At 55.2% G+C, this 20931-nt stretch overlaps 3 protein-coding genes and 1 long non-coding RNA gene across 4 annotated transcripts in view; 3 read left to right on the top strand and 1 right to left on the bottom strand.

Annotated features, from left to right (window-relative positions):
- The window catches only part of LOC145529708 (uncharacterized), a 221810-nt gene that overhangs the window by 8835 nt on the left and 192044 nt on the right, over positions 1-20931 (bottom strand). Inside the window, exons 27-28 of the long non-coding RNA XR_014071297.1 lie at positions 14099-14210; positions 6455-6566 (exon numbers count right to left, since the gene is read on the bottom strand). This is a non-coding gene — a long non-coding RNA (uncharacterized LOC145529708). The remainder of the gene's footprint in view (positions 1-6454; positions 6567-14098; positions 14211-20931) is intronic.
- Positions 2629-4413, top strand: LOC145529683 (uncharacterized). Its single transcript, XM_081550286.1, has 3 exons — positions 2629-2798; positions 3198-3510; positions 3761-4413. Exons 1-3 carry the CDS (start codon positions 2664-2666, stop codon positions 4387-4389), a joined length of 1077 nt encoding a protein of 358 aa, XP_081406412.1. The 5' UTR covers positions 2629-2663; the 3' UTR covers positions 4390-4413.
- On the top strand, positions 10266-14193 carry LOC145529700 (uncharacterized). Its single transcript, XM_081550306.1, has 3 exons — positions 10266-10442; positions 10842-11154; positions 11405-14193. The coding sequence occupies exons 1-3, from the start codon at positions 10308-10310 to the stop codon at positions 12031-12033; spliced, it is 1077 nt and encodes a 358-aa protein (XP_081406432.1). The 5' UTR covers positions 10266-10307; the 3' UTR covers positions 12034-14193.
- LOC145529701 (uncharacterized) lies at positions 17919-19713 on the top strand. Its single transcript, XM_081550308.1, has 3 exons — positions 17919-18088; positions 18488-18800; positions 19051-19713. The coding sequence occupies exons 1-3, from the start codon at positions 17954-17956 to the stop codon at positions 19677-19679; spliced, it is 1077 nt and encodes a 358-aa protein (XP_081406434.1). The 5' UTR covers positions 17919-17953; the 3' UTR covers positions 19680-19713.

Genomic DNA, 20931 nt, shown 5'->3' with positions numbered 1-20931 from the left:
TTGTCACAAATCTAGAAGAACAATGAGCAGAAACCGGACACGTGCTTTGAGTCTTCACACACAAAACTAAAAGGCAGTACACAAAACAACCCAGAGAATACAGTGGACTTTGCAAAATCAAAGATATCTACTGTGGGAAAGACCTCATTACAAAAGCAAAAGACAGGTCATACATCGCGAGACGAATGAGTGGAAACACAAAGCTTCTCAAGGATGTGTCTCCAAACAGACAAAGAACACCAACACAACAAGCCTGTGAAAACTAGGGAAAGGTCTGAAGGGACACCAGACTGAGGAAGACACACACAGAGTATCCCGGATGATGTCCAGCACGGAGGGCCTGAAGAAACAACAGTCTAGTTGCACTCCCTCAGGCCTGTGTGACCCTGGATGAGGCCTCTGTTTCCCGGTGGCTCTGAGAGATGGACAGGGAGGAAGGGGAAGAGAAATCACTTGCATTTCTAATACTCACAGCAAAGTCTTCCAATGAGAAGGGAATTATCACCCCCACTGACAATGCCATTCACTGAAGTGATACCCACGAGTCCATCTAACCCAGAAGGGAAGGAAGGACCTGTTCTCACAAAACGGCGAGAGATGGAAGAAGGAAGATCAAGCCCACACCAATCACTGGAAAGAGAAGCTGTGCTCAGGGCTTGAAAGAATTCCTATTGGGAAAATGATGTCACAGCCCCACAAGGCAATCCACAGCTTCGATGCTATTCCTCCCCAAATGCCAATGCATTGTCGCACCGAACAAAGAATTGCAAAAGGGGTTACGGAAACAGAAAAGAGCCTAAATTGTCAATAAAATCCGACGAAAAAGCCCCGATACGGACATCCAAGGTTGTGTGAGAGGAAATTAGACGACCAAACTAGGATCCTCAGGAGAGTATCGGAGAAGGCGATGGCGACCCACGCCAGTACTCTTGCCTGGAAAATGCCCTGGACGGAGGAGCCTGGTAGGCTGCAGGCCATGGGGTCGCGCAGAGTCAGACACGACTGAAGTGACTTAGCCGCAGCGGCAGCAGCAGGACAGTATGCTATTGGGAATACAACAACACACACAGATCCAGATCGATGGAATAAAGTTGAGGGTCCAGAAACAAACCCCGGCATCCATGGTCAACTCATCTCTGACACAGAAGGGGAGAATATCCAAATGGGAACAAGAAAGCCTCTTCAATAAATGGCCATGGGAAAACCAGACAGCTACATCTGAAGAACGCTATTGGTTTTGATCTCACACCACCTCAATATCGGGGAAAAACCTCACCCTAAAGACTGATGTCATGAGATAGCTAGAAAGAAGCGTAGGTCAAAGGCTCCTTAACATCAGAGTCTCCTTGCCATTTGCTGGGCGGAGGTAGAAATGGGTCTCTTCAAGTAAGGGAAAGAGGGAAACGAACTACACCAATGGGTTTCCATCCAATGGAACCTCTTCACAACAGAGAAGCTAAGCATTCACAGATGCAAAAGATAGGAAACGGAACATGAGAGACTCCTTGCAAGTGGTGTATCTGAGAAGGGGTTCATATGGAAAGAGACGAAGAATGCACAGCACTCAGATTCCAAGAAACACCACCACCACCCTTGACCCTTCCCCCATGACCAACTCCGACCTAAAGCCTTTCTCTCCCTCTAACCCATCCCTAAAACATAACCCTCATCTAATCATATACATGTGCATTCCTAGCATCCATCCATCCACACACGAGAGAGAAAGAGGAAGACACAGACTGAATCGAGAAAGGAAAAGAGAGGGACACAGCCAGAGAGAGACACGGAACCAAAGAGAGGAAAGGAGTCGATGGTCCAGACTTTTCATCAATCTGTCTCGAAGGTAGAAGCAATGACAGCGCCCATCCACCCCAGAAGGGGGAAAAGGACGGAAGGTTTGGAGAGGAAAAGACAAGAACGCAGGGAGCCCTTAGAAGCTCAGCCACCCGCAGAAGCCGAGCTGGGACACTTGAACAGAATCTCAATGGAAACAGAGGACCAGAAAGTTGGCTACTCTTTTCTATAAGAGAGGGAGACCTTCGAGTCTTCCTTTCGGGCCTCCAACTTGGATGCGGGGTCTCAAAACAGTCAGGAGGGGCAGTGCCTTTTCCTGGGTACCACGGCGCATCCAGGCCTCGTTCTGCCCCATTCTGTGCTGTATCAGCCCTGGATGGAGTCTTTCTTTCTGAAGTCTCGGCGCACAAGCTCCACGTGATATCGGCCCCAGGTGGAGAGGCACGGAGCTGCTCGTAGCCCGACAGACCTAGGAAACAGATGGGAGAATGACCCCCACTCTGCAGATGGAGAGACTGGGGAAACCCTGAGGGGCATATGCTTGTCCAGGGCCACACCACTTATGAGAAGAAGGAGCCTGGTCTGAGAGAAGCGGGGTCCTCGGAGCTCAGGCCCTGGCTGCACCCAGGCCTCCCCAGGGCTGTGGGCTGGGCTGTGTGGCTGTCACTGTGCCTGCACATGGCCTAAGGGGGGTGGTCGAGCAGTCAGAAACCCAGAGATTCCCTTGGGAAGTTTTGGGGAAGGGACCTCAGCACGAACCCCAGGAAATGATGTCACCTGCCGGCAACAGAACCCAACAGAACCCGCAACCCGGGTATCCAGGTCTCCAGAGCGGAGAGGAGCCCCCAGCCAGATCTCTTGCTGCCACGATGTTCTGCTGTTTGCCCCTGCCCAGAGGCCGGGGCCTCAGGAGAGCTCACAGGCAGTGTGCGTGGGCACCCTGTCGACGTTGGCTCAGGGCACCCCCGAGAGGCCTCTGGCCCTCTGCCCGGAGAAACAGAAAGGTAACACGGGGAGCCCCAGGCCGGGCCAGGCCACCTCTCCCATGCCACCCGGAAACACCGGGTCCTTTGCCTGTGTGTGTGGATGCGGGTTTCTCGGGGTGTGTCTCCCTCAAGGAAGCCCAGGCGGATGTGGGGTCAGAAGCCTGCGGACAAGTTGTGTCCACACCCCAGGGGAGAGCAGGCTGGCTGGGATGGGGAGAGTGCGGGCAGCGCCGGCCGCCCAGGCTGACCTCACACCCTCAGGTGGGTCTCTTTCCTCCCGGGTGGGGATCTGAGCAGACACACGTCTCTGACCCTTCTGGGAAGAGAAGTTCGAGCAGGCAGAAGCAGCGGCTCCACTGGCCAGGCCCAGCTCGGAAAACTCCCAGCACGGCTGGCTGACGGTCACTGTCGTTGCAGAGCTTCCCACGTGATGAGGCCGAGGACGGGGACACCCCGTCCACCTCCCAGAGGGAGGGGTCGGAGCACCACCCCCCCGCCCGTGAGGCCCAGTGCAGGCTCCAGGTGAGCGTGCCCACGGAGGCATCAGCCCCACCGGGGGCGAAGCGGAGGCGGGGAAGGCCTGCTGCCGAGACACCGCCCAGGATACACCCGGCGGCCCAGTCTGAGGCTGCCACGGAGCTCAGCACACCCGGCTCCGACCCAGAGTCCCGAGAACCCCGGCCTCTGAGGCAGCAGGAGGACCTGGAGCCCAGCACGCCAGAGCACAGAGGTGAGGACGCTGGGGCTGGTGCACGGGAGTGTGTGGGGAGGGGGTGCTGAGCTACACAGGGACGAGTCCCCGAAAGATGCTGCTGGGCCTGCAGCAAGCGCTGGCCTCACGCCCCCACCCCCATCTTGCACACTTCAGTCCCGAAAGACATCCGACCCTGGGTATTCTTTGGGAATCTCTTGGAAGCTTTCTGTCCCGGGATACGCACATGCCAAGGCTGGCCTGTGGGCAAACTTTGCTTCTCCCCCAGCTCTAGCACTGGCCTCCAACTGGAACCAGGCTCCACTTCCCAGACCTGTGCCTACAGAGGTGGTGGCTCCAGGTGCAGGACCCAGGGATCCACCGAGGGCAGATGGAGAACCGAGACTTGCCCTCGCAGAGACACCAGGCCAGCTGGGTACTGGCCAGCACACCGGGCAGATCGCATCTCCGTGCCTGCAGGACCCCCAGCCCCAGGCACTGATGTCCCACCCCCTCAGCCAGAACCTCCACCTCCACGTGCACCTGTACCTGCTCAGGCTTTGGCAGGAGAACCCGAGGCAGAGGAGGAGTCACCGCCTCGGCAGGGAGAGCCTGCCCTGGCTCCCGCGCAACACCCAGACGCCGACGATGACTCACCCGCCCCTGCAGGAAGAACGAGCCCCCGCTCTGGACAGAGACCCAGAGCCCTTGCCGGAAACACCACGTCCAGGGGAGCGGTCGGCTCTGCAGCCTCCATCCCTGTCTGCTCACCGTGGACGCCGGCAACTCGGTCTGCCCCCAGGGGACATGGAGTTCCTTTCCCCTGAACTGCTTTGCATTTGGTTTGTTTCCACCTTTCTGGTGATGTTTTACTTTTTGTATGGTTTCGTCTATTTTTGTTGGTTAATTTGGGATTAGTAAACTTTTTCATCATTGTTGCAATTTGGGAACACTGTTGTGTAACTCTGGTGATACTGTGTTACCATCACCACTCTGTAGTTTCAGACCCGTTCGATCTTTATGCCCCACCCGCCAACAAAGCCTGGGTTCAAGGCAAGCAGGCCCTGTTCATCCCTCCCCCCGATCCTGACCACAATTTCATCTTTTCTTTCTGCATTCCTTCCTATATTCTTGGTGTCCCCAATCAATGACTCTCAGTGAAATGACTGAAGGAGTTTTTTTCGGACTCTCCACCTACTGTAAGACTCCATTGGAGAGTTCTCATTTTTATGTCATTTGAACTAGCCTTTGATAGCTGACAGGACGGTGTACGTCCTTTCAAGATATCATGTGCCAAACGAAGCCCTTTTGGCAAATGCCATCATTATCTCCAGGCAGGCATTGCTGTTTGAAGGGTGACATCTCAGCCAGAAGGCAGAGGCTGAGCTCCTCTTGTTGCACCAGCTCCCAAAAGAAGCCAAGAAAGGGAGCTGGAACAACAAACCACCCCAACGCCCAGGAAAGCGTTCTTCACGACAGAAGGCTAGCAAATGACCCAACAACCTTGTGGCCCAGAACCCCTCTAGAAAAATCACTGTTCCATACAAAAGAGAAACACATGGGAAGTTCCAAGGAGAGGCAATGCCCATGGCCAGTGTACTTTAGAGACGGCCTGACCGCTCCGGGGAAGACACGCACCGACGGAACCCCTTGGGAAACAGCAGTGAGAGTCCTCACCGTCGTAAGGGTTTCCTCTGGGGACAACCTGCCCTGGGCACCACATGAGGGAGCAGACCGGCTTCTCTTCCTCTGCCCCCACACCATTCACTCATGAAGGCAGCTCAGCTGTTCTCATGCCCTGCCTGCCTGCCTGCCTGCCTGGCTCATCCGTGAGCTGTGACCACCTCCAGGGCAGGACTCCACCTTCTCCTCTCTGTGTACCGTGAATCTGCACACAGTGGGCTTTCAGAACCTTAGGAGACTTGAGCCATTCCCACTCGAGCCAGAACCCTCCCCAGGAAGGAAAACAGCTGTGGAGTCATTTTGGCCCCAGCACCGGTTCCCAAACCCTGGCGGCTCCTACAGCCTCTACGGTGTGAAGAGGGAGGTCCCTTTTGACAGAGCTTTCCGGCTGTCAGATCGAAGCTGTTGTTTCACTGTCAGCTGTGTCTCTGCCGTTGCAGCCAGGTGGGCCACGCTGCTCCAAAGGAGCTCACAAGCTGAGTGGCAAGGGAGGTATTGAGAGGACAGGGATGGCTACAATGTGCTGCAAACTGAGTGAGGGTCCCCACAATCCTCAGCAAAGGTCTGTGGTGTGCAAGTGGGGAGTAGAGGGCCCCCAAGTTCCAAAGGAAGGGAGGTACTCGGGAGATAAAGCCCTTGGCTGCTGTGGTAGCAGCTGCAGATGGCAGCTCGTCCACAGTGCACTTCGAATGAGGTCATATGAGCGGGACTCTGGAAATGGCTCCGAAATCCAGAGAAAGGGGTCAGGGTATGTGGGAATCCGGCGGGGGTGGGGGGTGGATGAAGGAAGGTGTCCTTCCTCTCTCCAGTGCAATTTGGTTTGGTGAGTCTCAAAGCTACCAGATGGCACTTCCCAAGTCAGGCCCCCGCAGGAATCAGGGTGGGCTGCGTGCCTCGGCCCCTGCCACAGGGACAAGCCACACCAGTGGCCTCCCTGAGCTCAAATGGCCGGATCTGGGGGTTCCGTCTGGGTGCACACCTCCTGGCTGTGGCCAAGTTCCCCCCTTCTCTGAGCACCAGCTTCATCATCCTCTCGAATGAGGACATCGATTGCTACCTTGGCACGTTACTCTCTTCATCCTGTGAAGACTCATTAGGCTTATCCTACAATTACTAGCTGGCCCGAAGAGATATTTCCTGAATCCAGATTAAGCTGGAGTCTCCCAGGCTCATCTGGCATGTCTTCCCTGAAGTCTGCCAAAACCCACACCCTTGCATTTCCAGGGACTCCCCTTAGCCGGCTGGGCAGAAAACCCAGCATGGTTCAAACAAGCTGACAGACAAGCGGGAGAGGACTCACGGGCAGACGGCCTCCCTCAGGTCTCGGGTGGAGCTCTGGGACCACAGCAGCAACGGGCCATCCCAGCCCCTGGGCTCAGCAGCGCCCTCATTCTCAGGCCGGCGGCTCTGCCCTGAGGGGAGCAGGAAGGTCACCAACTGCCGCAGGCGGACCTCAAGCCCCTCCCACTGCTGGAGCCTGACCTCCCCCGGCCCCACCCCTTCCCCTACCCCAGCAGGACGAGAGCTCGTCTTCCCCTGGCTTCCAACGTGAGGCCCGGCCCTGGGCCCCGATTGGGCACTGCCCCAGTCCGGAGCCAATCACAGTGGCCAGGGAGCTGGAACGCACCGATTGGCCAGGGCCAGGTCATGTGACCATGCTCCCCAGGAAACACAAATATTACCAAGATACCCTAACAAACCAATGAACAAAATTATCCAGTAAAGGCAAACCGTACTTTTTAATGAGGCCAATGTCACAGAAAAAAAAAAAAAAAAGCTTCACAATGAACTGCTCAAGGAAGCTACTAAATAAACTTTCAGAAAAGTTAAGTCGTTTTTTTTTTTTTTTAATAGGGTGACGGAGAGCTATACCTTTCCCATCTATGTGAATTTAGGTTTAAACTAGATTTCCCTTGGCTATTATATACGACAAAAAAAACCCCACATCACCCCCTTTCACTCCCCCCACCCCCCAAAAGTGTTTTAGTCTATTGAGTTTTTGTGTCCTCAGTTGTGTCTGATTCACGGCAACTCACGAACTCTACACAGCCAGGCTCTTCCGTCCATGGAATTCAGGGCAATTTTTTTCTGTCACAGTAAATGCCCACCCTGGGTGATCCAAAGGCAAGGGCTCAGAGGCTCCTGAGAGTCTAACTCCTTTCAGCTGAGCACAGAGCTGGCTCCTCACTGGGATGCCTGTGGCCTGGGGCTCCCAGAGGGGAGAGCAGCACTCGCCCCACCGTGTGGTCACTGCTGGAAGTGCAGGCTGCTCCTCACTCCCCCTTGACAGTGTCCCTGAGGGCGGAACAGTGGGAATCTACTCAAGGTGGAAATGCAAACTCCCATGCAACCAAACTTCCCACAAGGTCTCCAAAACCACTCAGGAACAGGGAATTGGAAACTGCAGGGCATGACATGAATGGAGATGGAGACTTGACACCTTACACCGAGTTCACTTCCAGTTATCCCTAGACAAAGTTTCCATGAAAACTTGTCACAAATCTAGAAGAACAATGAGCAGAAACCGGACACGTGCTTTGAGTCTTCACACACAAAACTAAAAGGCAGTACACAAAACAACCCAGAGAATACAGTGGACTTTGCAAAATCAAAGATATCTACTGTGGGAAAGACCTCATTACAAAAGCAAAAGACAGGTCATACATCGCGAGACGAATGAGTGGAAACACAAAGCTTCTCAAGGATGTGTCTCCAAACAGACAAAGAACACCAACACAACAAGCCTGTGAAAACTAGGGAAAGGTCTGAAGGGACACCAGACTGAGGAAGACACACACAGAGTATCCCGGATGATGTCCAGCACGGAGGGCCTGAAGAAACAACAGTCTAGTTGCACTCCCTCAGGCCTGTGTGACCCTGGATGAGGCCTCTGTTTCCCGGTGGCTCTGAGAGATGGACAGGGAGGAAGGGGAAGAGAAATCACTTGCATTTCTAATACTCACAGCAAAGTCTTCCAATGAGAAGGGAATTATCACCCCCACTGACAATGCCATTCACTGAAGTGATACCCACGAGTCCATCTAACCCAGAAGGGAAGGAAGGACCTGTTCTCACAAAACGGCGAGAGATGGAAGAAGGAAGATCAAGCCCACACCAATCACTGGAAAGAGAAGCTGTGCTCAGGGCTTGAAAGAATTCCTATTGGGAAAATGATGTCACAGCCCCACAAGGCAATCCACAGCTTCGATGCTATTCCTCCCCAAATGCCAATGCATTGTCGCACCGAACAAAGAATTGCAAAAGGGGTTACGGAAACAGAAAAGAGCCTAAATTGTCAATAAAATCCGACGAAAAAGCCCCGATACGGACATCCAAGGTTGTGTGAGAGGAAATTAGACGACCAAACTAGGATCCTCAGGAGAGTATCGGAGAAGGCGATGGCGACCCACGCCAGTACTCTTGCCTGGAAAATGCCCTGGACGGAGGAGCCTGGTAGGCTGCAGGCCATGGGGTCGCGCAGAGTCAGACACGACTGAAGTGACTTAGCCGCAGCGGCAGCAGCAGGACAGTATGCTATTGGGAATACAACAACACACACAGATCCAGATCGATGGAATAAAGTTGAGGGTCCAGAAACAAACCCCGGCATCCATGGTCAACTCATCTCTGACACAGAAGGGGAGAATATCCAAATGGGAACAAGAAAGCCTCTTCAATAAATGGCCATGGGAAAACCAGACAGCTACATCTGAAGAACGCTATTGGTTTTGATCTCACACCACCTCAATATCGGGGAAAAACCTCACCCTAAAGACTGATGTCATGAGATAGCTAGAAAGAAGCGTAGGTCAAAGGCTCCTTAACATCAGAGTCTCCTTGCCATTTGCTGGGCGGAGGTAGAAATGGGTCTCTTCAAGTAAGGGAAAGAGGGAAACGAAGTACACCAATGGGTTTCCATCCAATGGAACCTCTTCACAACAGAGAAGCTAAGCATTCACAGATGCAAAAGATAGGAAACGGAACATGAGAGACTCCTTGCAAGTGGTGTATCTGAGAAGGGGTTCATATGGAAAGAGACGAAGAATGCACAGCACTCAGATTCCAAGAAACACCACCACCACCCTTGACCCTTCCCCCATGACCAACTCCGACCTAAAGCCTTTCTCTCCCTCTAACCCATCCCTAAAACATAACCCTCATCTAATCATATACATGTGCATTCCTAGCATCCATCCATCCACACACGAGAGAGAAAGAGGAAGACACAGACTGAATCGAGAAAGGAAAAGAGAGGGACACAGCCAGAGAGAGACACGGAACCAAAGAGAGGAAAGGAGTCGATGGTCCAGACTTTTCATCAATCTGTCTCGAAGGTAGAAGCAATGACAGCGCCCATCCACCCCAGAAGGGGGAAAAGGACGGAAGGTTTGGAGAGGAAAAGACAAGAACGCAGGGAGCCCTTAGAAGCTCAGCCACCCGCAGAAGCCGAGCTGGGACACTTGAACAGAATCTCAATGGAAACAGAGGACCAGAAAGTTGGCTACTCTTTTCTATAAGAGAGGGAGACCTTCGAGTCTTCCTTTCGGGCCTCCAACTTGGATGCGGGGTCTCAAAACAGTCAGGAGGGGCGGTCCTTTTCCTGGGTACCACGGCGCATCCAGGCCTCGTTCTGCCCCATTCTGTGCTGTATCAGCCCTGGATGGAGTCTTTCTTTCTGAAGTCTCGGCGCACAAGCTCCACGTGATATCGGCCCCAGGTGGAGAGGCACGGAGCTGCTCGTAGCCCGACAGACCTAGGAAACAGATGGGAGAATGACCCCCACTCTGCAGATGGAGAGACTGGGGAAACCCTGAGGGGCATATGCTTGTCCAGGGCCACACCACTTATGAGAAGAAGGAGCCTGGTCTGAGAGAAGCGGGGTCCTCGGAGCTCAGGCCCTGGCTGCACCCAGGCCTCCCCAGGGCTGTGGGCTGGGCTGTGTGGCTGTCACTGTGCCTGCACATGGCCTAAGGGGGGTGGTCGAGCAGTCAGAAACCCAGAGATTCCCTTGGGAAGTTTTGGGGAAGGGACCTCAGCACGAACCCCAGGAAATGATGTCACCTGCCGGCAACAGAACCCAACAGAACCCGCAACCCGGGTATCCAGGTCTCCAGAGCGGAGAGGAGCCCCCAGCCAGATCTCTTGCTGCCACGATGTTCTGCTGTTTGCCCCTGCCCAGAGGCCGGGGCCTCAGGAGAGCTCACAGGCAGTGTGCGTGGGCACCCTGTCGACGTTGGCTCAGGGCACCCCCGAGAGGCCTCTGGCCCTCTGCCCGGAGAAACAGAAAGGTAACACGGGGAGCCCCAGGCCGGGCCAGGCCACCTCTCCCATGCCACCCGGAAACACCGGGTCCTTTGCCTGTGTGTGTGGATGCGGGTTTCTCGGGGTGTGTCTCCCTCAAGGAAGCCCAGGCGGATGTGGGGTCAGAAGCCTGCGGACAAGTTGTGTCCACACCCCAGGGGAGAGCAGGCTGGCTGGGATGGAGAGAGTGCGGGCAGCGCCGGCCGCCCAGGCTGACCTCACACCCTCAGGTGGGTCTCTTTCCTCCCGGGTGGGGATCTGAGCAGACACACGTCTCTGACCCTTCTGGGAAGAGAAGTTCGAGCAGGCAGAAGCAGCGGCTCCACTGGCCAGGCCCAGCTCGGAAAACTCCCAGCACGGCTGGCTGACGGTCACTGTCGTTGCAGAGCTTCCCACGTGATGAGGCCGAGGACGGGGACACCCCGTCCACCTCCCAGAGGGAGGGGTCGGAGCACCACCCCCCCGCCCGTGAGGCCCAGTGCAGGCTCCAGGTGAGCGTGCCCACGGAGGCATCAGCCCCACCGGGGGCGAAGCGGAGGCGGGGAAGGCCTGCTGCCGAGACACCGCCCAGGATACACCCGGCGGCCCAGTCTGAGGCTGCCACGGAGCTCAGCACACCCGGCTCCGACCCAGAGTCCCGAGAACCCCGGCCTCTGAGGCAGCAGGAGGACCTGGAGCCCAGCACGCCAGAGCACAGAGGTGAGGACGCTGGGGCTGGTGCACGGGAGTGTGTGGGGAGGGGGTGCTGAGCTACACAGGGACGAGTCCCCGAAAGATGCTGCTGGGCCTGCAGCAAGCGCTGGCCTCACGCCCCCACCCCCATCTTGCACACTTCAGTCCCGAAAGACATCCGACCCTGGGTATTCTTTGGGAATCTCTTGGAAGCTTTCTGTCCCGGGATACGCACATGCCAAGGCTGGCCTGTGGGCAAACTTTGCTTCTCCCCCAGCTCTAGCACTGGCCTCCAACTGGAACCAGGCTCCACTTCCCAGACCTGTGCCTACAGAGGTGGTGGCTCCAGGTGCAGGACCCAGGGATCCACCGAGGGCAGATGGAGAACCGAGACTTGCCCTCGCAGAGACACCAGGCCAGCTGGGTACTGGCCAGCACACCGGGCAGATCGCATCTCCGTGCCTGCAGGACCCCCAGCCCCAGGCACTGATGTCCCACCCCCTCAGCCAGAACCTCCACCTCCACGTGCGCCTGTACCTGCTCGGGCTTTGGCAGGAGAACCCGAGGCAGAGGAGGAGTCACCGCCTCGGCAGGGAGAGCCTGCCCTGGCTCCCGCGCAACACCCAGACGCCGACGATGACTCACCCGCCCCTGCAGGAAGAACGAGCCCCCGCTCTGGACAGAGACCCAGAGCCCTTGCCGGAAACACCACGTCCAGGGGAGCGGTCGGCTCTGCAGCCTCCATCCCTGTCTGCTCACCGTGGACGCCGGCAACTCGGTCTGCCCCCAGGGGACATGGAGTTCCTTTCCCCTGAACTGCTTTGCATTTGGTTTGTTTCCACCTTTCTGGTGATGTTTTACTTTTTGTATGGTTTCGTCTATTTTTGTTGGTTAAGTTGGGATTAGTAAACTTTTTCATCATTGTTGCAATTTGGGAACACTGTTGTGTAACTCTGGTGATACTGTGTTACCATCACCACTCTGTAGTTTCAGACCCGTTCGATCTTTATGCCCCACCCGCCAACAAAGCCTGGGTTCAAGGCAAGCACGCCCTGTTCATCCCTCCCCCCGATCCTGACCACAATTTCATCTTTTCTTTCTGCATTCCTTCCTATATTCTTGGTGTCCCCAATCAATGACTCTCAGTGAAATGACTGAAGGAGTTTTTTTCGGACTCTCCACCTACTGTAAGACTCCATTGGAGAGTTCTCATTTTTATGTCATTTGAACTAGCCTTTGATAGCTGACAGGACGGTGTACGTCCTTTCAAGATATCATGTGCCAAACGAAGCCCTTTTGGCAAATGCCATCATTATCTCCAGGCAGGCATTGCTGTTTGAAGGGTGACATCTCAGCCAGAAGGCAGAGGCTGAGCTCCTCTTGTTGCACCAGCTCCCAAAAGAAGCCAAGAAAAGGAGCTGGAACAACAAACCACCCCAACGCCCAGGAAAGCGTTCTTCACGACAGAAGGCTAGCAAATGACCCAACAACCTTGTGGCCCAGAACCCCTCTAGAAAAATCACTGTTCCATACAAAAGAGAAACACATGGGAAGTTCCAAGGAGAGGCAATGCCCATGGCCAGTGTACTTTAGAGACGGCCTGACCGCTCCGGGGAAGACACGCACCGACGGAACCCCTTGGGAAACAGCAGTGAGAGTCCTCACCGTCGTAAGGGTTTCCTCTGGGGACAACCTGCCCTGGGCACCACATGAGGGAGCAGACCGGCTTCTCTTCCTCTGCCCCCACACCACTCACTCATGAAGGCAGCTCAGGTGTTCTCATGCCCTGCCTGCCTGCCTGCCTGCCTGGCTCATCCGTGAGCTGTGACCACCTCCAGGGCAGGACTCCACCTTCTCCTCTCTGTGTACCGTGAATCTGCACACAGTGGGCTTTCAGAACCTTAGGAGACTTGAGCCATTCCCACTCGAGCCAGAACCCTCCCCAGGAAGGAAAACAGCTGTGGAGTCATTTTGGCCCCAGCACTGGTTCCCAAACCCTGGCGGCTCCTACCGCCTCTACGGTGTGAAGAGGGATGTCCCTTTTGACAGAGCTTTCCGGCTGTCAGATCGAAGCTGTTGTTTCACTGTCAGCTGTGTCTCTGCCGTTGCAGCCAGGTTGGCCACGCTGCTCCAAAGGAGCTCACAAGCTGAGTTGCAAGGGAGGTATTGAGAGGACAGGGATGGCTACAACGTGCTGCAAACTGAGTGAGGGTCCCCGCAATCCTCAGCAAAGGTCTGTGGTGTGCAAGTGGGGAGTAGAGGGCCCCCAAGTTCCAAAGGAAGGGAGGTACTCGGGAGATAAAGCCCTTGGCTGCTGTGGTAGCAGCTGCAGATGGCAGCTCGTCCACAGTGCACTTCGAATGAGGTCATATGAGCGGGACTCTGGAAATGGCTCCGAAATCCAGAGAAAGGGGTCAGGGTATGTGGGAATCCGGCGGGGGTGGGGGGTGGATGAAGGAAGGTGTCCTTCCTCTCTCCAGTGCAATTTGGTTTGGTGAGTCTCAAAGCTACCAGATGGCACTTCCCAAGTCAGGCCCCCGCAGGAATCAGGGTGGGCTGCGTGCCTCGGCCCCTGCCACAGGGACAAGCCACACCAGTGGCCTCCCTGAGCTCAAATGGCCGGATCTGGGGGTTCCGTCTGGGTGCACACCTCCTTGCTGTGGCCAAGTTCCCCCCTTCTCTGAGCACCAGCTTCATCATCCTCTCGAATGAGGACATCGATTGCTACCTTGGCACGTTACTCTCCTCATCCTGTGAAGACTCATTAGGCTTATCCTACAATTACTAGCTGGCCCGAAGAGATATCTCCTGAATCCAGATTAAGCTGGAGTCTCCCAGGCTCATCTGGCATGTCTTCCCTGAAGTCTGCCAAAACCCACACCCTTGCATTTCCAGGGACTCCCCTGAGCCGGCTGGGCAGAAAACCCAGCATGGTTCAAACAAGCTGACAGACAAGCGGGAGAGGACTCACGGGCAGACGGCCTCCGACAGGTCTCGGGTGGAGCTCTGGGACCACAGCAGCAACGGGCCATCCCAGCCCCTGGGCTCAGCAGCGCCCTCATTCTCAGGCCGGCGGCTCTGCCCTGAGGGGAGCAGGAAGGTCACCAACTGCCGCAGGCGGACCTCAAGCCCCTCCCACTGCTGGAGCCTGACCTCCCCCGGCCCCACCCCTTCCCCTACCCCAGCAGGACGAGAGCTCGTCTTCCCCTGGCTTCCAACGTGAGGCCCGGCCCTGGGCCCCGATTGGGCACTGCCCCAGTCCGGAGCCAATCACAGTGGCCAGGGAGCTGGAACGCACCGATTGGCCAGGGCCAGGTCATGTGACCATGTTCCCCAGGAAAATCAAATATTACCAAGTTACCCTAACAAACCAATGAACAAAATTATCCAGTAAAGGCAAACCGTACTTTTTAATGAGGCCAATGTCACAGAAAAAAAAAAAAAAAAGCTTCACAATGAACTGCTCAAGGAAGCTACTAAATAAGCTTTCAGAAAAGTTAAGTAGTTTTTTTTTTTTTTTAATAGGGTGACGGAGAGGTATACCTTTCCCATCTATGTGAATTTAGGTTTAAACTAGATTTCCCTTGGCTATTATATACGACAAAAAAAAACCCCACATCACCCCCTTTCACTCCCCCCACCCCCCAAAAGTGTTTTAGTCTATTGAGTTTTTGTGTCCTCAGTTGTGTCTGATTCACGGCAACTCACGAACTCTACACAGCCAGGCTCTTCCGTCCATGGAATTCAGGGCAATTTTTTTCTGTCACAGTAAATGCCCACCCTGGGTGATCCAAAGGCAAGGGCTCAGAGGCTCCTGAGAGTCTAACTCCTTTCAGCTGAGCACAGAGCTGGCTCCTCACTGGGATGCCTGTGGCCTGGGGCTCCCAGAGGGGAGAGCAGCACTCGCCCCACCGTGTGGTCACTGCTGGAAGTGCAGGCTGCTCCTCACTCCCCCTTGACAGTGTCCCTGAGGGCGGAACAGTGGGAATCTACTCAAGGTGGAAATGCAAACTCCCATGCAACCAAACTTCCCACAAGGTCTCCAAAACCACTCAGGAACAGGGAATTGGAAACTGCAGGGCATGACATGAATGGAGATGGAGACTTGACACCTTACACCGAGTTCACTTCCAGTTATCCCTAGACAAAGTTTCCATGAAAACTTGTCACAAATCTAGAAGAACAATGAGCAGAAACCGGACACGTGCTTTGAGTCTTCACACACAAAACTAAAAGGCAGTCCACAAAACAACCCAGAGAATACAGTGGACTTTGCAAAATCAAAGATATCTACTGTGGGAAAGACCTCATTACAAAAGCAAAAGACAGGTCATACATCGCGAGACGAATGAGTGGAAACACAAAGCTTCTCAAGGATGTGTCTCCAAACAGACAAAGAACACCAACACAACAAGCCTGTGAAAACTAGGGAAAGGTCTGAAGGGACACCAGACTGAGGAAGACACACACAGAGTATCCCGGATGATGTCCAGCACTGAGGGCCTGAAGAAACAACAGTCTAGTTGCACTCCCTCAGGCCTGTGTGACCCTGGATGAGGCCTCTGTTTCCCGGTGGCTCTGAGAGATGGACAGGGAGGAAGGGGAAGAGAAATCACTTGCATTTCTAATACTCACAGCAAAGTCTTCCAATGAGAAGGGAATTATCACCCCCACTGACAATGCCATTCACTGAAGTGATACCCACGAGTCCATCTAACCCAGAAGGGAAGGAAGGACCTGTTCTCACAAAACGGCGAGAGATGGAAGAAGGAAGATCAAGCCCACACCAATCACTGGAAAGAGAAGCTGTGCTCAGGGCTTGAAAGAATTCCTATTGGGAAAATGATGTCACAGCCCCACAAGGCAATCCACAGCTTCAATGCTATTCCTCCCAAAATGCCAATGCATTGTCGCACCGAACAAAGAATTGCAAAAGGGGTTACGGAAACAGAAAAGAGCCTAAATTGTCAATAAAATCCGACGAAAAAGCCCCGATACGGACATCCAAGGTTGTGTGAGAGGAAATTAGACGACCAAACTAGGATCCTCAGGAGAGTATCGGAGAAGGCGATGGCGACCCACGCCAGTACTCTTGCCTGGAAAATGCCCTGGACGGAGGAGCCTGGTAGGCTGCAGGCCATGGGGTCGCGCAGAGTCAGACACGACTGAAGTGACTTAGCCGCAGCGGCAGCAGCAGGACAGTATGCTATTGGGAATACAACAACACACACAGATCCAGATCGATGGAATAAAGTTGAGGGTCCAGAAACAAACCCCGGCATCCATGGTCAACTCATCTCTGACACAGAAGGGGAGAATATCCAAATGCGAACAAGAAAGCCTCTTCAATAAATGGCCATGGGAAAACCAGACAGCTACATCTGAAGAACGCTATTGGTTTTGATCTCACACCACCTCAATATCGGGGAAAAACCTCACCCTAAAGACTGATGTCATGAGATAGCTAGAAAGAAGCGTAGGTCAAAGGCTCCTTAACATCAGAGTCTCCTTGCCATTTGCTGGGCGGAGGTAGAAATGGGTCTCTTCAAGTAAGGGAAAGAGGGAAACGAAGTACACCAATGGGTTTCCATCCAATGGAACCTCTTCACAACAGAGAAGCTAAGCATTCACACATGCAAAAGATAGGAAACGGAACATGAGAGACTCCTTGCAAGTGGTGTATCTGAGAAGGGGTTCATATGGAAAGAGACGAAGAATGCACAGCACTCAGATTCCAAGAAACACCACCACCACCCTTGACCCTTCCCCCATGACCAACTCCGACCTAAAGCGTTTCTCTCCCTCTAACCCATCCCTAAAACATAACCCTCATCTAATCATATACATGTGCATTCCTAGCATCCATCCATCCACACACGAGAGAGAAAGAGGAAGACACAGACTGAATCGAGAAAGGAAAAGAGAGGGACACAGCCAGAGAGAGACACGGAACCAAAGAGAGGAAAGGAGTCGATGGTCCAGACTTTTCATCAATCTGTCTCGAAGGTAGAAGCAATGACAGCGCCCATCCACCCCAGAAGGGGGAAAAGGACGGAAGGTTTGGAGAGGAAAAGACAAGAACGCAGGGAGCCCTTAGAAGCTCAGCCACCCGCAGAAGCCGAGCTGGGACACTTGAACAGAATCTCAATGGAAACAGAGGACCAGAAAGTTGGCTACTCTTTTCTATAAGAGAGGGAGACCTTCGAGTCTTCCTTTCGGGCCTCCAACTTGGATGCGGGGTCTCAAAACAGTCAGGAGGGGCGGTGCCTTTTCCTGGGTACCACGGCGCATCCAGGCCTCGTTCTGCCCCATTCTGTGCTGTATCAGCCCTGGATGGAGTCTTTCTTTCTGAAGTCTCGGCGCACAAGCTCCACGTGATATCGGCCCCAGGTGGAGAGGCACGGAGCTGCTCGTAGGCCGACAGACCTAGGAAACAGATGGGAGAATGACCCCCACTCTGCAGATGGAGAGACTGGGGAAACCCTGAGGGGCATATGCTTGTCCAGGGCCACACCACTTATGAGAAGAAGGAGCCTGGTCTGAGAGCAGCGGGGTCCTCGGAGCTCAGGCCCTGGCTGCACCCAGGCCTCCCCAGGGCTGTGGGCTGGGCTGTGTGGCTGTCACTGTGCCTGCACATGGCCTAAGGGGGGTGGTCGAGCAGTCAGAAACCCAGAGATTCCCTTGGGAAGTTTTGGGGAAGGGACCTCAGCACGAACCCCAGGAAATGATGTCACCTGCCGGCAACAGAACCCAACAGAACCCGCAACCCGGGTATCCAGGCCTCCAGAGCGGAGAGGAGCCCCCAGCCAGATCTCTTGCTGCCAGGATGTTCTGCTGTTTGCCCCTGCCCAGAGGCCGGGGCCTCAGGAGAGCTCACAGGCAGTGTGCGTGGGCACCCTGTCGACGTTGGCTCAGGGCACCCCCGAGAGGCCTCTGGCCCTCTGCCCGGAGAAACAGAAAGGTAACACGGGGAGCCCCAGGCCGGGCCAGGCCACCTCTCCCATGCCACCCGGAAACACCGGGTCCTTTGCCTGTGTGTGTGGATGCGGGTTTCTCGGGGTGTGTCTCCCTCAAGGAAGCCCAGGCGGATGTGGGGTCAGAAGCCTGCGGACAAGTTGTGTCCACACCCCAGGGGAGAGCAGGCTGGCTGGGATGGGGAGAGTGCGGGCAGCGCCGGCCGCCCAGGCTGACCTCACACCCTCAGGTGGGTCTCTTTCCTCCCGGGTGGGGATCTGAGCAGACACACGTCTCTGACCCTTCTGGGAAGAGAAGTTCGAGCAGGCAGAAGCAGCGGCTCCACTGGCCAGGCCCAGCTCGGAAAACTCCCAGCACGGCTGGCTGACGGTCACTGTCGTTGCAGAGCTTCCCACGTGATGAGGCCGAGGACGGGGACACCCCGTCCACCTCCCGGAGGGAGGGGTCGGAGCACCACCCCCCCGCCCGTGAGGCCCAGTGCAGGCTCCAGGTGAGCGTGCCCACGGAGGCATCAGCCCCACCGGGGGCGAAGCGGAGGCGGGGAAGGCCTGCTGCCGAGACACCGCCCAGGATACACCCGGCGGCCCAGTCTGAGGCTGCCACGGAGCTCAGCACACCCGGCTCCGACCCAGAGTCCCGAGAACCCCGGCCTCTGAGGCAGCAGGAGGACCTGGAGCCCAGCACGCCAGAGCACAGAGGTGAGGACGCTGGGGCTGGTGCACGGGAGTGTGTGGGGAGGGGGTGCTGAGCTACACAGGGACGAGTCCCCGAAAGATGCTGCTGGGCCTGCAGCAAGCGCTGGCCTCACACCCCCACCCCCATCTTGCACACTTCAGTCCCAAAAGACATCCGACCCTGGGTATTCTTTGGGAATCTCTTGGAAGCTTTCTGTCCCGGGATACGCACATGCCAAGGCTGGCCTGTGGGCAAACTTTGCTTCTCCCCCAGCTCTAGCACTGGCCTCCAACTGGAACCAGGCTCCACTTCCCAGACCTGTGCCTACAGAGGTGGTGGCTCCAGGTGCAGGACCCAGGGATCCACCGAGGGTAGATGGAGAACCGAGACTTGCACTCGCAGAGACACCAGGCCAGCTGGGTACTGGCCAGCACACCGGGCAGATCGCATCTCCGTGCCTGCAGGACCCCCAGTCCCAGGCACTGATGTCCCACCCCCTCAGCCAGAACCTCCACCTCCACGTGCACCTGTACCTGCTCGGGCTTTGGCAGGAGAACCCGAGGCAGAGGAGGAGTCACCGCCTCGGCAGGGAGAGCCTGCCCTGGCTCCCGCGCAACACCCAGACGCCGACGATGACTCACCCGCCCCTGCAGGAAGAACGAGCCCCCGCTCTGGACAGAGACCCAGAGCCCTTGCCGGAAACACCATGTCCAGGGGAGCGGTCGGCTCTGCCGCCTCCATCCCTGTCTGCTCACCGTGGACGCCGGCAACTCGGTCTGCCCCCAGGGGACATGGAGTTCCTTTCCCCTGAACTGCTTTGCATTTGGTTTGTTTCCACCTTTCTGGTGATGTTTTACTTTTTGTATGGTTTCGTCTATTTTTGTTGGTTAAGTTGGGATTAGTAAACTTTTTCATCATTGTTGCAATTTGGGAACACTGTTGTGTAACTCTGGTGATACTGTGTTACCATCACCACTCTGTAGTTTCAGACCCGTTCGATCTTTATGCCCCACCCGCCAACAAAGCCTGGGTTCAAGGCAAGCAGGCCCTGTTCATCCCTCCCCCCGATCCTGACCACAATTTCATCTTTTCTTTCTGCATTCCTTCCTATATTCTTGGTGTCCCCAATCAATGACTCTCAGTGAGATGACTGAAGGAGTTTTTTTCGGACTCTCCACCTACTGTAAGACTCCATTGGAGAGTTCTCATTTTTATGTCATTTGAACTAGCCTTTGATAGCTGAAAGGACGGTGTACGTCCTTTCAAGATATCATGTGCCAAACGAAGCCCTTTTGGCAAATGCCATCATTATCTCCAGGCAGGCATTGCTGTTTGAAGGGTGACATCTCAGCCAGAAGGCAGAGGCTGAGCTCCGCTTGTTGCACCAGCTCCCAAAAGAAGCCAAGAAAGGGAGCTGGAACAACAAACCACCCCAACGCCCAGGAAAGCGTTCTTCACGACAGAAGGCTAGCAAATGACCCAACAACCTTGTGGCCCAGAACCCCTCTAGAAAAATCACTGTTCCATACAAAAGAGAAACACATGGGAAGTTCCAAGGAGAGGCAATGCCCATGGCCAGTGTACTTTAGAGACGGCCTGACCGCTCCGGGGAAGACACGCACCGACGGAACCCCTTGGGAAACAGCAGTGAGAGTCCTCACCGTCGTAAGGGTTTCCTCTGGGGACAACCTGCCCTGGGCACCACATGAGGGAGCAGACCGGCTTCTCTTCCTCTGCCCCCACACCACTCACTCATGAAGGCAGCTCAGGTGGTCTCATGCCCTGCCTGCCTGCCTGCCTGCCTGGCTCATCCGTGAGCTGTGACCACCTCCAGGGCAGGACTCCACCTTCTCCTCTCTGTGTACCGTGAATCTGCACACAGTGGGCTTTCAGAACCTTAGGAGACTTGAGCCATTCCCACTCGAGCCAGAACCCTCCCCAGGAAGGAAAACAGCTGTGGAGTCATTTTGGCCCCAGCACTGGTTCCCAAACCCTGGCGGCTCCTACAGCCTCTACGGTGTGAAGAGGGAGGTCCCTTTTGACAGAGCTTTCCGGCTGTCAGATCGAAGCTGTTGTTTCACTGTCAGCTGTGTCTCTGCCGTTGCAGCCAGGTGGGCCACGCTGCTCCAAAGGAGCTCACAAGCTGAGTTGCAA

Source organism: Giraffa tippelskirchi, chromosome 12 (genome assembly GCF_054371585.1).
Source record: "Giraffa tippelskirchi isolate mGirTip1 chromosome 12, T2T-mGirTip1v1.2.pri, whole genome shotgun sequence".
Taxonomy (NCBI): domain Eukaryota; kingdom Metazoa; phylum Chordata; class Mammalia; order Artiodactyla; family Giraffidae; genus Giraffa; species Giraffa tippelskirchi.
Note: the sequence above shows the minus strand (reverse complement) of the source record. Positions and strands in the feature narration are given on the sequence as shown.

Coding starts and splice junctions, on each gene's coding strand:
- LOC145529683 (XM_081550286.1), top strand. CDS start 2,664: ATGTTCTGCTGTTTGCCCCTGCCCAGAGGCCGGGGCCTCAGGAGAGCT. Junction 2,799..3,197: donor CTGCCCGGAGAAACAGAAAG/GTAACACGGGGA, acceptor CTGTCGTTGCAG/AGCTTCCCACGTGATGAGGC. Junction 3,511..3,760: donor CAGCACGCCAGAGCACAGAG/GTGAGGACGCTG, acceptor CTTCTCCCCCAG/CTCTAGCACTGGCCTCCAAC.
- LOC145529700 (XM_081550306.1), top strand. CDS start 10,308: ATGTTCTGCTGTTTGCCCCTGCCCAGAGGCCGGGGCCTCAGGAGAGCT. Junction 10,443..10,841: donor CTGCCCGGAGAAACAGAAAG/GTAACACGGGGA, acceptor CTGTCGTTGCAG/AGCTTCCCACGTGATGAGGC. Junction 11,155..11,404: donor CAGCACGCCAGAGCACAGAG/GTGAGGACGCTG, acceptor CTTCTCCCCCAG/CTCTAGCACTGGCCTCCAAC.
- LOC145529701 (XM_081550308.1), top strand. CDS start 17,954: ATGTTCTGCTGTTTGCCCCTGCCCAGAGGCCGGGGCCTCAGGAGAGCT. Junction 18,089..18,487: donor CTGCCCGGAGAAACAGAAAG/GTAACACGGGGA, acceptor CTGTCGTTGCAG/AGCTTCCCACGTGATGAGGC. Junction 18,801..19,050: donor CAGCACGCCAGAGCACAGAG/GTGAGGACGCTG, acceptor CTTCTCCCCCAG/CTCTAGCACTGGCCTCCAAC.